Source organism: Entelurus aequoreus, linkage group LG11, assembly GCF_033978785.1.
Source record: "Entelurus aequoreus isolate RoL-2023_Sb linkage group LG11, RoL_Eaeq_v1.1, whole genome shotgun sequence".
Classification (NCBI taxonomy): Eukaryota; Metazoa; Chordata; class Actinopteri; order Syngnathiformes; family Syngnathidae; genus Entelurus; species Entelurus aequoreus.
The window spans coordinates 16467523-16481008 of record NC_084741.1 but is presented as its reverse complement, the minus strand read 5'-3'; the positions used below and the strand labels follow the sequence as shown (position 1 = coordinate 16481008).

General features: G+C 42.9%; 1 protein-coding gene across 2 annotated transcripts in view; it reads left to right on the top strand.

Annotated features, from left to right (window-relative positions):
* The window catches only part of tlr18 (toll-like receptor 18), a 28379-nt gene that overhangs the window by 8500 nt on the left and 6393 nt on the right, over window positions 1–13486 (top strand). Inside the window, exons 1-3 of one of the 2 annotated variants that reach the window (XM_062062614.1) lie at window positions 8101–8231; window positions 8323–8854; window positions 10935–12117. In XM_062062614.1, coding sequence (XP_061918598.1) covers window positions 8358–8854; window positions 10935–12117 — 1680 coding nt within the window. In that variant the 5' untranslated portion in view covers window positions 8101–8231; window positions 8323–8357. Of the gene's footprint in view, window positions 1–7852; window positions 8855–10934; window positions 12118–13486 lie in introns of those variants that run through there. The other variant, XM_062062613.1, reaches the window with a different exon arrangement.

Sequence of the window (13486 nt, the reverse complement as noted above, 5' to 3'; positions counted from 1 at the left end):
TACCGTCGGAAAGGGGCGGTTCGGGCCGATGGCGGGAATCCAAATTGGGATCATTTTGTGTTACCGTGGCGACGCTATTCACGAACAAATCAAAAAATGGGCCAATTGAATGGGTACGCCTATTTTGTCTAATACGAGATGAACCGGCCAACAAACCCCCACATATGTCATACCGTCGGAAAGGTCTGCTTTCCGCCTATGGCCGTATTTTAAATTGGGAACATTTCAAGTTACCATGGCGACGCTATTCCTCGATTGGACAAAAAAATGCGCCAAATTTTTGGCAAAAATGGGCCAATTAAATGCGTATGCCTATTTTGTCTAATACGAGACGAACCGGCCAACGGACCCCCACATATGTCATACCGTCGGGAAGGTTTGCTTTCCGCCTATGGGCGTATTTTAAATTGGGAACATTTCAAGTTACCATGGCGACACTATTCCTCGATTAAACAAAAAAATTCGCCACATGTTTTGCAAAAATGGGGCAATTGAATGGGTACGCCTATTTTGTCTAATACGAGATGAACCGGCCAACGAACCCCCACATATGTTATACCGTCGGGAATGTTTGCTTTCCGCCTATGGGCGTATTTTAAATTGGGAACATTTTATGTTACCATGGCGACGCTATTCCTCAGTTGGACAAAAAAATGCGCCAAATTTTTGGCAAAAATGGGCCAATTAAATGCGTATGCCTATTTTGTCTAATACGAGACGAACCGGCCAACGGACCCCCACATATGTCATACCGTCGGGAAGGTTTGCTTTCCGCCTATGGACGTATTTTAAATTGGGAACATTTCAAGTTACCATGGCGACGCTGTTCCTCGATTTAACAAAAAAATGCGCCAAATGTTTTGCAAAAATGGGCCAATTGAATGGGTACGCCTATTTTGTCTAATACGAGACGAACCGGCCAACGGACCCCCACATATGTCATACCGTCGGGAAGGTTTGCTTTCCGCCTATGGGCGTATTTTAAATTGGGAACATTTCAAGTTACCATGGCGACACTATTCCTCGATTAAACAAAAAAATTCGCCACATGTTTTGCAAAAATGGGGCAATTGAATGGGTACGCCTATTTTGTCTAATACGAGATGAACCGGCCAACGAACCCCCACATATGTTATATCGTCGGAAAGGTCTGCTTTCCGCCTATGGGCGTATTTTAAATTGGGAACACTTCAAGTTACCATGGCGACACTATTCCTTGATTAAACAAAAAAATGCGCCACATGTTTTGCAAAAATGGGGCAATTGAATGGGTACGCCTATTTTGTCTAATACGAGATGAACCAGCCAACGAACCCCCACATATGTTATACCGTCGGGAAGGTTTGCTTTCCGCCTATGGGCGTATTTTAAATTGGGAACATTTTATGTTACCATGGCGACGCTATTCCTCAATTGGACAAAAAAATGCGCCAAATTTTTGGCAAAAATGGGCCAATTAAATGCGTATGCCTATTTTGTTTAATACGAGACGAACCGGCCAACGGACCCCCACATATGTCATACCGTCGGGAAGGTTTGCTTTCCGCCCATGGACGTATTTTAAATTGGGAACATTTCAAGTTACCATGGCGACGCTGTTCCTTGATTTAACAAAAAAATGCGCCAAATGTTTTGCAAAAATGGGCCAATTGAATGGGTACGCCTATTTTGTCTAATACGAGACGAACCGGCCAACGAACCCCCACATATGTTATACCGTCGGGAATGTTTGCTTTCCGCCTATGGGCGTATTTTAAATTGGGAACATTTTATGTTACCATGGCGACGCTATTCCTCAGTTGGACAAAAAAATGCGCCAAATTTTTGGCAAAAATGGGCCAATTAAATGCGTATGCCTATTTTGTCTAATACGAGACGAACCGGCCAACGGACCCCCACATATGTCATACCGTCGGGAAGGTTTGCTTTCCGCCTATGGACGTATTTTAAATTGGGAACATTTCAAGTTACCATGGCGACGCTGTTCCTCGATTTAACAAAAAAATGCGCCAAATGTTTTGCAAAAATGGGCCAATTGAATGGGTACGCCTATTTTGTCTAATACGAGACGAACCGGCCAACGGACCCCCACATATGTCATACCGTCGGGAAGGTTTGCTTTCCGCCTATGGGCGTATTTTAAATTGGGAACATTTCAAGTTACCATGGCGACACTATTCCTCGATTAAACAAAAAAATTCGCCACATGTTTTGCAAAAATGGGGCAATTGAATGGGTACGCCTATTTTGTCTAATACGAGATGAACCGGCCAACGAACCCCCACATATGTTATATCGTCGGAAAGGTCTGCTTTCCGCCTATGGGCGTATTTTAAATTGGGAACACTTCAAGTTACCATGGCGACACTATTCCTTGATTAAACAAAAAAATGCGCCACATGTTTTGCAAAAATGGGGCAATTGAATGGGTACGCCTATTTTGTCTAATACGAGATGAACCGGCCAACGAACCCCCACATATGTTATACCGTCGGGAAGGTTTGCTTTCCGCCTATGGGCGTATTTTAAATTGGGAACATTTTATGTTACCATGGCGACGCTATTCCTCGATTAAACAAAAAAATGCGCCACATGTTTTGCAAAAATGGGGCAATTGAATGGGTACGCCTATTTTGTCTAATATGAGACGAACCGGCCAACGAACCCCCACATATGTTATACCGTCGGAAAGGTCTGCTTTCCGCCTATGGGCATATTTTCAATTGGGAACATTTCAAGTTACCATGGCGACACTATTCCTCGATTAAACAAAAAAATGTGCCACATGTTTTGCAAAAATGGGGCAATTGAATGGGTACGCGTATTTTGTCTAATACGAGACGAACCGGCCAACGAACCCCCACATATGTTATACCGTCGGAAAGGTCTGTTTTCCGCCTATGGGCATATTTTCAATTGGGAACATTTCAAGTTACCATGGCGACGCTATTCCTCGATTTAACAAAAAAATACGCCAAATTTTATGCAAAAAATGGGCCAATTGAATGGGTACGCCTATTTTGTCTAACAAAGACGAACCTGCCAACGAACCGGCCAACGAACCCCCACATATGTTATACCGTTGGAAAGTTCTGCTTTCCGCCTATGGGCATATTTTCAGTTGGGAACATTTCAAGTTACCATGGCGACGCTATTCCTCAATTGGACAAAAAAATGGGCCACATTTTTGGGGTCCCACTTTTTTGTAACCGTTTTGAAAACTAATGTAAAAATGCTAAATTCCAAAAATAGTGCAGTTCCCCTTTAAAGACAGCACAAGTCCATTCCAGACAGTTGATAGATTAGTTGTTTATATTCCAATACTAGCTGGTTGAAGAAGAAAAAAAATCAAACATCTGAGAGCAAGCCAAATGTATGGCTGTGGTCATGTTATATTAATATAATAATTGAAATCCGCAATCTCTGGTCAACAAAATATATCAAGCAGGTGGAGGTGAATGCAGCAAAGGAAATGCCATCTCCCTGAGCACCGGCTCCCCCCAGGGCTGCGTCCTGAGTCCACTGCTGTTCACGTTGATGCCAGGTCCACTACTAACCACGTTGTGAAGTATGCGGAGGACACAACAATAGTGACCCTTATCCGTGACAACAACGACATGGACTACAGGGAGGAGGTGAAACATCTGGTTGACTGGTGCAGTACCAGAACGTCGACAAGACCAAGGAGATCATTGTCGACTTCAGGAGGCACCAGTCCAGCCACACTCCACTCTTCATCAACGGCACGGCAGTCTGGAAGTCTCTGCAGAGAGTGGTGAGGACGGCAGAAAAGATCATAAGGACTCCTCTTCCTCCTATCCAGGAAATCGCAAAAAGCCGCTGCCTGACCAGGGCTCAGAAAATCTGCAGAGACTCCTCCCACCCCCACCAAGGACTATTTTCACTGTGGACTCTAGAAAGAGGTTCCGCAGCCTCTGTAGCAGAACCTCCAGGTTCTGTAATAGCTTCTTCCCTCAGGCCATAAGACTCTTGAACGCATCATAATAATCCCCTCAATTACCCCCCAAAAACGGATTAACTCGTTGGAATATAAAGACAATATAACATACATCCATAAACGTGGATGCATATGCAAAACATATGCTCTTTTATCCTGCACTACCATGAGCTAATGCAACGAAATTCCGTTCTTATCTGTACTGTAAAGTTCACATTTGAATGACAATAAAAGGAAGTCTAAGTCTAAGTCTAAGTCTAGAAGTGCAATATATTTATCTGTACAGTAATCTATTTATTTATATCTGCACTTTATTGGTCTTTTATCCTGCACTACAAAGAGCTAATGCAACAAAATGTTGTTCTTATCTGTACTGTAAAGTTCAAACTTGACTGACAATACAAGGAAGTCTAAATTTAAATAAATAACCTGGCAAGATTAACAAGAAAGATAAGCAAACAGCAAATACTTGCCAACACATATTTCAGTGTATTTAATGATTGATGAATCACACAGCACAATCAAAACAAGCTGTGCAGAAATAAAAAATCAATGGAATTTACAGCTGGAGTTATCAGCTGCCCGGTGATACCTAACTACAGAGTCTTTCAATTTCATTGATTTCAATCTGGTGACGGGAACAACCCACACAACCATTGTGCCCATTGTTTCCTGCCAACGTCAAGGTAAACCACGACTAGGAGGACAACCGAACACTCGCTCTGATAATCGGGGAAGGAAAGAGGAAACAGTTGAAGGCGTTAGGAGCAAAGAACAAAGACACATTGGTGTCAATTTCGAGAGATCATAAAATCCTTGTCACGTATGAGATGACTGTCAGCATGCCAAGAGGCAGGGTTCCTGCACAAGCACACAAATCAGGCGTGTCATTGACGAGTGGAGGTTGTAAAACCTCTGCATGTGAGTTCCGGCAGCACTCAGACCGGCAATATAAAGAAAGTATGAAGAGACATTTGATAGAGAGTGTTTACATCCAGGAGCTGAACACTACCAGGTAAGAACTCTGCACAAGTTTGTCAATGGAACTCTTTCATTTTCATTTGTATATCAATTTAACTTATTTTACGTCACTGATCAATGCCTATTGTAATGTGTCAGTGTGTTATGTAGACATCAATAAACAAAATGTTAACATTTGTATTTACTTCATGAAGTTTTGCACTTGTGTTTTTTTTGTTTTGTTTTGTTTTGTTTTCGTTATATTTGGATGTAATTGTTGGTTCACATATCATTAAGTAAGACTATGTATTATGTGAAGGGGGCAGGAAAATATAAGATTTTTCTTCATCCTGCTCCTTCTCAGGCATTGGTGTGTAACGGTGTAACTGAATAATTGTGTTATAATTGTCTATCAAAGATGCACATCAATGAAGGAGATAAATAAAAATGATGATGATGATGATGATTTCATCAAACATTTTTAGAAATCCAAAAGGTCTAACTAATATGACAAAAAGTATTGAACTATGAGAAACATAGCTCATGTGAGATTATTCGTGGTTTTTATTGTTTTAGTGTGAGTGAATAGAAAGCAAGAAAGGCAAAAAGTGAGGTATATTCTTCTTATAACATCAAAACATACACGACGAGGCTTCATCTACAAATACAATTCATTATTCATCTAAAATGGTAAATGGGTTGTACTTGTATAGCGCTTTTCTACCTTTTTAAGGAACTCAAAGCGCTTTCGACACTATTTCCACATTCACCCATTCACACACTGATGCTCTAAAGGATGGAGAAGGTTGAGTGTCGCAATGTTAAGTAATGAGTGTCGCAATATTAAGTGATGACTGTGCGCATTATCAGCAGATTTTTTTTGTGTAAATGCAATATGAGCTTGGCAAAAAAAAGTGACAGTAACTAAACCACAAGGCCATGGTTTAGAGCCATCTTTGGGCCAGGGGTGCCCAAAGTGGCTTCCCAGATGCAAAACATAGTCATACTAACTATTTTTGAAGCTCACGCAATCATTGAATGCATATCCACAAGACTAAATAGGTAGATAGGTAGGTAGGTAGGTAGGTAGGTAGGTAGGTAGGTAGGTAGGTAGGTAGGTCTTTATTGTCATTGCACAAGTACAACAAAACTTTGTTTCCAGCACAAACCTGTTCAAGATTAGACAAAGAAACAGTGTACAGCAGGGGTGGGCAATTAATTTTTACCGGGGGCCGCATGAGCAACCCGAGCACTGCTGGAGGGCCACATCGACAATATTTCAATTAAATTTTGCCCAATATTATTTTTGATATATACCATAAGATAAATAATAATAATAATAATACTTTCATTTAACCTAACTTAACTTTATACCACAAGCACTGCTTTGGAAATCATTTGTACCCCTTTCAGAGATCACATTTAGTTCCCCTTAAACATCCTCATGTTGCACAATGAAATGTAAGCATAGGATGAAGTGTGCATTCCTGTAACTTTCTCTAGTAACAGCATTCCATGATTAATATAAATAAATTAACATTAGTAATAAATGACAGTAAAATAAGCACACGTATGACTGAGGAGTCATAGTGTAACTTTGTGTGGTGTTTGAGTTGTCCGACTTTTTGTGTGGCCATAAACGCACCAGTGGTTTAGTGGTATGCGTGTTGGTGACAGATGACAAGTTGGTTTTGGCCTGGTTTGTACGGCAGAAAATGACTAGTTTTTCGAGATAGGAGTGTTTTACTCATGTTTTTGGTGTGGTTATGGCCGAATATAAACAGTTTTGCCCATTAAGTGATCGATATAATTCCTGTCCTCGAAGCATCTCGATAGACGTTACAATAATTGAACGGTGTTCAATTGAACGGTGTTGACGAACACCGTTAGGGCCGCTTGTTGTCACTGTCACTCAAAGTTGCATTGCAAAATTACACAGAATAAATGTGTTTATTTTGTTTAGAATTCAGATGGGATTTGATTTGGTGCGCGGCATATATTTGCTGTGCGCAGAGGACGCTTGAGCAGTGCGCAATTGCGCAGGCGCGCACCTGAGAGGGAACGTTGCTTGGCAGTCCATGTCTTGTTGAAAACAAGCCATTCGTCATCAACTTTTCTCTTTTTAGCGTCTCGGGTGTAAACCGTGCATCACTTGTCGCTGTGCACCTTCACTCACAGGTTACACACGGACATACGCCCATAATTAACATTTTTCAAAATAAAAGCAGCCCAGTTGTATTGCGCGCACGACATAGATGTTTTCTTAACATTATTTTGTAATTTGTGATTGCAGCTGTTCACATTCACTCACAATCACACACGCGCATACGTAATACAAATAACGCCTTTCAAAACAAAAGCAGCACCGTTGTATTGCACACTCGACATAGATACTTTTTAAAATGTATCTTGTAATTTATGATTGGCCTCACGCGGGCTGCAGAATGCCCAGGTCTGGTGTACAGGGTTACAGAACAGGAACGCACATATACATATTACAACACACATCTTGAGACTTGCAACAGAGGGGAGGGAGTGGGGGCTACGGTGGCAGGCTGCAGCTCTTCAGGCGCTGCCCAGCCGTCCATCACCCCTAAAAGATTTGCGTTGAGAGCGTTGTGGATGCATGTCTGTGTGTAAGCCCTGCCGCATGTCTCTGTTCCGCAGCATTGGTGTTGTGCAGCCTCTAGTCAGTACAAAGTCAACAACAACAGGTGTGTGTCCATGAGAGACACGAAGGGAGTTTGTTGTGTCTTCGTCGTACTGTCCTTTGGGAAAGTGAAATAGTTGTACTACTGCACGCTTAAAATCACTGTTTGGCACGTGCCCCATTTGCACCTCTTTACCTCAAAGTTTGGGCACCCGTGGTTTAGACGGTGTTGTTCCTTCCCTTTATTTTGTTAAGTCTTGATATTATTTCTTTGCTTTTTTTAGGAGTGTTGCAATGTTTTGGACTTTCCTCATCCTCAGTGCGGTCTTCATTGGAGGACGCACGTCGCCAACCGTGAGTCCATCTGCCCCGACAACCAGCAGCAGTGCAGAAGAAACATGTCACATCTTCGACTCGGGCCGCTCCGCAGACTGCTTGGGGAGGCAGCTGGAGAGCGTCCCATGGAGACAATTTCCATCCACACTGGAGAAGATTGATCTATCCTATAATAAACTTCAAGCTATCCGTTCAGACGACTTACACCGACTTCCTCGCCTGCGTGTCCTTCTGCTGGGGTACAACAATATCTCGCACATTGACAGTGACGCCTTCAGAAACAACAGCTTGCTGGAACATCTGAACATCTTCAACAACTCCTTGCAGGTAATTCCTGCTGCTGTACTGACATCTATCTTGAACTTAAAACATCTGTCTATGTCCAACAACCTTTACAAACGTGCCACACTGGCTGAAGGCTTCTCCAGGCTGGTCAAACTGCAGGTTCTGTCCATGGGTGGGCCTTTGGTGGAGGGCCTGAAGAGAGAAGACTTTCAGCCACTGAAGAACATCAAGTTACAAAGTTTCGCAATCAAGTGTTCCTCCAACTTAAGCTACTACGAGCCCGGGAGTCTCCGCATTGTTCAAACTTCGCAGATTGGCTTCGACATGGCCATAGACCAACACCCCGGTGCCCTCCTTCACATGCTGCACGACCTCGCCAACAAGACCTTCAATGCCATCCAGTTCCGCAACCTCTTCGAGTTCATGTACTACATGGGAGATGAGGATATCTTCCAGGGTCTAAAGGACATTAGCGCTTATCAGATCATCTTCCACAGAGGGAAATTCAACGAGAACCTCCTTAGGATGGCGTTAATCAACCTAGAAATGGCCCCCATCAAGAGGGTCAGGTTGCAGTACATCGACTTTGCGCGCTCACCAACTTTTTTTGACAGTGGGGCTGAATCACGCATCACAGACCTGAAGCTGGACAAACTGGACCTCTGGTAAGAAGTCTTCTTATTTTTTTACATTTTTTTTATTTTTTATCACTCATACAGCACTTTTAATCTAAGTTTGGGATTTAGTTCTTCCACCTCCTGATACCTAAACAAAAACTCTAATAGGAATTTAACATTTGGAAAAATTATGGAGACCGAACTGATCAAGACAGACGGCCACCCCACAGGGCCTGGGTTCTCTCAGAGATTTCAAGAGCCTGAAGAGTTTTTCTTGCCTCTGTCACCAAGTGCTTGCTGATGTGGTGTTCAGTTGGTTCCCTTTAACGAATGAGGAGTGCGGGTGTAGACCTGCTCAATGCTTTGGGCTATATTAATAACGTTGACTTAACTATACAACTACTATACCTGGCTGTCTTGGAGGGTGTTCATTCAGTTGTTTAATTTTGTAGAACAAAAAGCCGATAACAGACACGACACAAAACTATACTCATTTTGAATGGTAACTTTCTGGCTATAAAAAACTCTCAAAGAAATCAAGAAAATAAACTGTGGTAGTCAGTATCGGTTTCACTTTTAGATCAATCAGAGTAAAAAAATAATGAAATCACTCAATTCTGAGGAAAATATGAAATCATAAAAAAATAAGAAAACAAAAAAACACTACAAGAGACCACTAGTATTTTGTTGCACCACCTCAGTTTGTAGTCTGTTATAAAAAGCTGTCTGATGAGCTTTTCAAGTTGGAGTCTTGTCACCCAACATTTCCTCAGTTTCCACCACAAATTCTCAGTTGGATTGAGATCCACACTATTTGCAGGTAATGACATTGACCTTATGTATCTTTTTTCAAGGAAGGTTTTTACACTTTTTGGTCTAAAATGCCTTATCATCTTGAAAAATAATTTCATCATCCCAAAACATCCTTTCCATTGATGGAATAAGAAAAGTGTTCATAAAGTAATTGTAAACTTGTGCATTTATTGAAGATGTAATGACATCCATCTCACCAGTGTCATTACCTGCTACGCAGCCACACAGCCACATATCATCGATGACTGTGGAAATGTGCATGTTTTCTTCATGCAGGCATCTTCATAAATGTCATTGGAACGTCATCAAACAAAATTTCAACATCTTCACCTTGCACAATACAGATTCAGGATTCATCACTGAATATGACTTTAATCCAGTCATCCATAGCCCACGATAGGGTTTCCTTAGCCCGTTGGAACATTGTCCTTTTTTGCTTAGGTTTTAATGATAGCTTACATTTAGCTTTTCTGTATTTAAATCCCATTTCCTTCAGGCGGATTCTTATAGTTCGATTATAGACGGTGACTCTCGCTCCTGACCATTTGTTATTAATTAGTTTTTCTGTGCATTTTCTGTGTTCAGGACAAATTGCTTTAAGTTTTCGGTCTTGATACTTTGATGTTTTCCTTGGTATACCCCACCAGTAGACACAGCTGACTGTGAACAGTCAACATATTTTGCAACATTGCGTAATGATTTACCTTCTTAAAAAAGCTTCATAACCTTTTCCTTTCTTTCAATCTCTTGTGTTGAAGCCATGATTCATGTCAATCCACCTGTTGCAACACCTCTGCAATGTGTGAACACTTGTTTTTTAACTGCAGACTAATGAACACATTCCATCTGATGCAGGTGTATAAATTGGAAATGAAAATTTACAGGGCGATTCCATCATTTAGTCTCAGAATTGAGTGATTCCCTATTGTATCTGCTCAGCTTGATCTAAAAATGACACTGTTATTGAATACCTCAATTTGTATTCTTGATTGATTTTTGTGTTTCTTGAAACGAGAACGTTGCAATTTGAAATGACTGTAGTTCTGTGTCATGTTTGTTGTCTGCTTTTTTCCCGAAAGGGACAAGCGGTAGAAAATGGATGGATGGATGGATAAACAATTGAATGAATGTCCTCCAACCCTGTGATTCCATACTTTCTTCCTGGGGTTGTATAAAGATAAGGGCTTAAAGAAGTTTGCACTGACGGCATAGACGGTGACAAAATAATGTTTAATGAACTGTTTTCGTTTCTCCATTGAGATATTGGAATATTTAGTGTTTGTTGAATAAAATGAAACTTTGTGGTGTCTTTCAGGTATATCAGCAATCCCGATATTCTGCGTTTTGACTGGCGCTTCACCTGGTTCAACATGATCAAGCAGCTGTCTATTCAGTATGTTTACTTTAACTCGGTACCTTGCGACGCCTGGGTGGAGATGGCAGGTGTGCAGGTCCTCGATGTCTCCAACAACCGACTCTTGGACGAATACATCTTTAACCAGCGCTGCAACTACAGGGGTGCCATGCCAAATCTTCACACCTTCAACCTGAGCACAAATGAGCTGACCAACTTAAAAGAATTGTCACTGCTCACCAGACACTTCCAGAATCTGCAAGTGTTGGACGTTAGCAACAATAAGCTAGGATCTGCCGAAAGAAGCCAAGATTGCGTTTGGCAACAAAACATTACCAGGATCATCGCTCACCACAATCAGTTCACAACCGAAGCCCTCTCTTGCCTGCCCACCACAGTGCACTTTTTGGACCTGTCCTCCTGCAACCTGGACCAGCTGGACGTGGCGTACTTTGAGAAGGCCACCAACCTGAAAGTGCTGCTGCTGAGTGACAACAAAATCAAGTTCATCCCATCCAAGTGGGAGAGTTCATCACTGCTGAGCCTGGCTCTGGATGGCAATTCATTTGGTCTCATTAGCAAAGAATCATTCCAGCTAATGCCTGGACTTGTTCACCTAAAGGCTGGGAACAACCCTTACCACTGCACCTGTGAGCTACATGCCTTCATTGAAGAAACCAAGGATAAAGATCAGTTCAATTTGACAGACTGGCCTTGGAACTACAGGTGTTACCACCCAGAGCAGTTTCTGAACACAGTCATATCCCGATACTTCCCGAGTCAGGTGGCGTGTGATGTCAGACTGGTTATCATCATCAGCGTTGCAACAACAACGGCGGTCATTCTGATTCTGATGCTTATTTGTTACATTTTCGACCTCCCATGGTACACCAAGGCCACCTATCAGATCATCAAGGCCAAATACAGAGCTCACAAGGAGAGAGCTGCAGGAGAGCCTGGACATTTCACCTATCACGCCTTCATTTCCTACAGCCACTGTGACGCAGACTGGGTGAGAGAGCAGCTCCTGCCTTGTTTGGAGAACAACAGGAACCCCTACCGACTGTGCATACACGAGAGAGACTTCATGCCGGGACGGTGGATCATCGACAACATCATTGAAAACATCGAGAACAGTTACAAGGTAACGCTAATGTTGTTTTGCAATCAAAGACTAGTCTGGATGTGGCGCTGATCGCTCTTATTGACATATTCAACTCATTGAGTTTAAAAATCAACATCAACTCTCTGCCGCACTGTTGTGACGAAACGAGAGCTGAGCCAGAAGGCAAATCTTTTGGTCTACCGAGCTATCTACATTCCTACTCTCACCCATGGTCATGAAGTGTGGGTCATGACTGAAAGAATAAGATCGCGGATACAAGCGGCCGAAATGAGTTTCCTCAGAAGGGTGGCTGGCATCCCCCTTAGAGATAGGGTGAGAAGTTCAGTCACCCGAGAGAGACTCGGAGTAGATCTGCTGCTCCTTCGCTTGGAAAGGAGCCAGCTTGGGTGGTTCGGGCATCTCGTGCGAACGCCTCACGAGCGTCTCCCAAGGGAGGTCCTCGTTACACGTCCCACTGGGAGGAGACCCCGGGGCAGGCCAAGGACCAGATGGGGGGATTACATCTCCTCTCTGGCCTGCGAACGCTTCGGGATCCCCCAGGAGGAAATTGCTAATGTTGCTCTGGAGAGGGAAGTCTGGGGGTCTCTGCTGGAGCTGTTGTCCCCGGGACCCGATTCCGGATAAGCGGTTGAAGATGGATGGATGGAGTTTAAAAATCAAAAAGTACAGTAAAGCTTTCACATGGTATGCTTAGGAATCCTCAACTCAGATTTGGCCACACTGATCGGTCTCGTAGGCTATGTTCATACTGCAGGACATGTCTCTGATTTTTTCATGTCAGTGTGAACAAATCCATCCAGCCATCTTCTTCCGCTTATCCGAGGTCGGGTTGCGGGGGCAGCAGCCTAAGCAGGGAAACCCAGACTTTCCTCTCCCCAGCCACTTCGTCCAGCTCTTCCCGGTGGATCCCGAGGCGTTCCCAGGCCAGCCGAGAGACATAGTCTTCCCAACGTGTCCTGGGTCTTCCCCTGGCCTCCTTGGACGTGCCCTAAACACCTCCCTAGGGAGGCGTTCGGGTGGCATCCTGACCAGATCCTGATTAGGCTTTTTTAAAATCCGTCTTAAACCTGTTTTTATGTGGATATAAGTCCGATATGTACCCAATTAGTGTCCGGTCTGAACGATCTGGTCGCATTCATCCGACCCATGTGTCATCAAAGAGCGACAAACATTAATATTCTTTGCCAAAATAGACGGTTGCGAAAATAAAGAGTGAACAATGGAATGAGCAGAAAACAGGCAAAAATAAAATGTTTTAAACCCACTTCAAAGTCCCCCCACTTTTGGCCTGAACTACCTGCCCACACGATCCTCAAAGCAAATGTCCCACAAACAGGAAAAGTCAAAATCCACTCCCGTCCTTGCACGCTACACCGCTACAACAAAG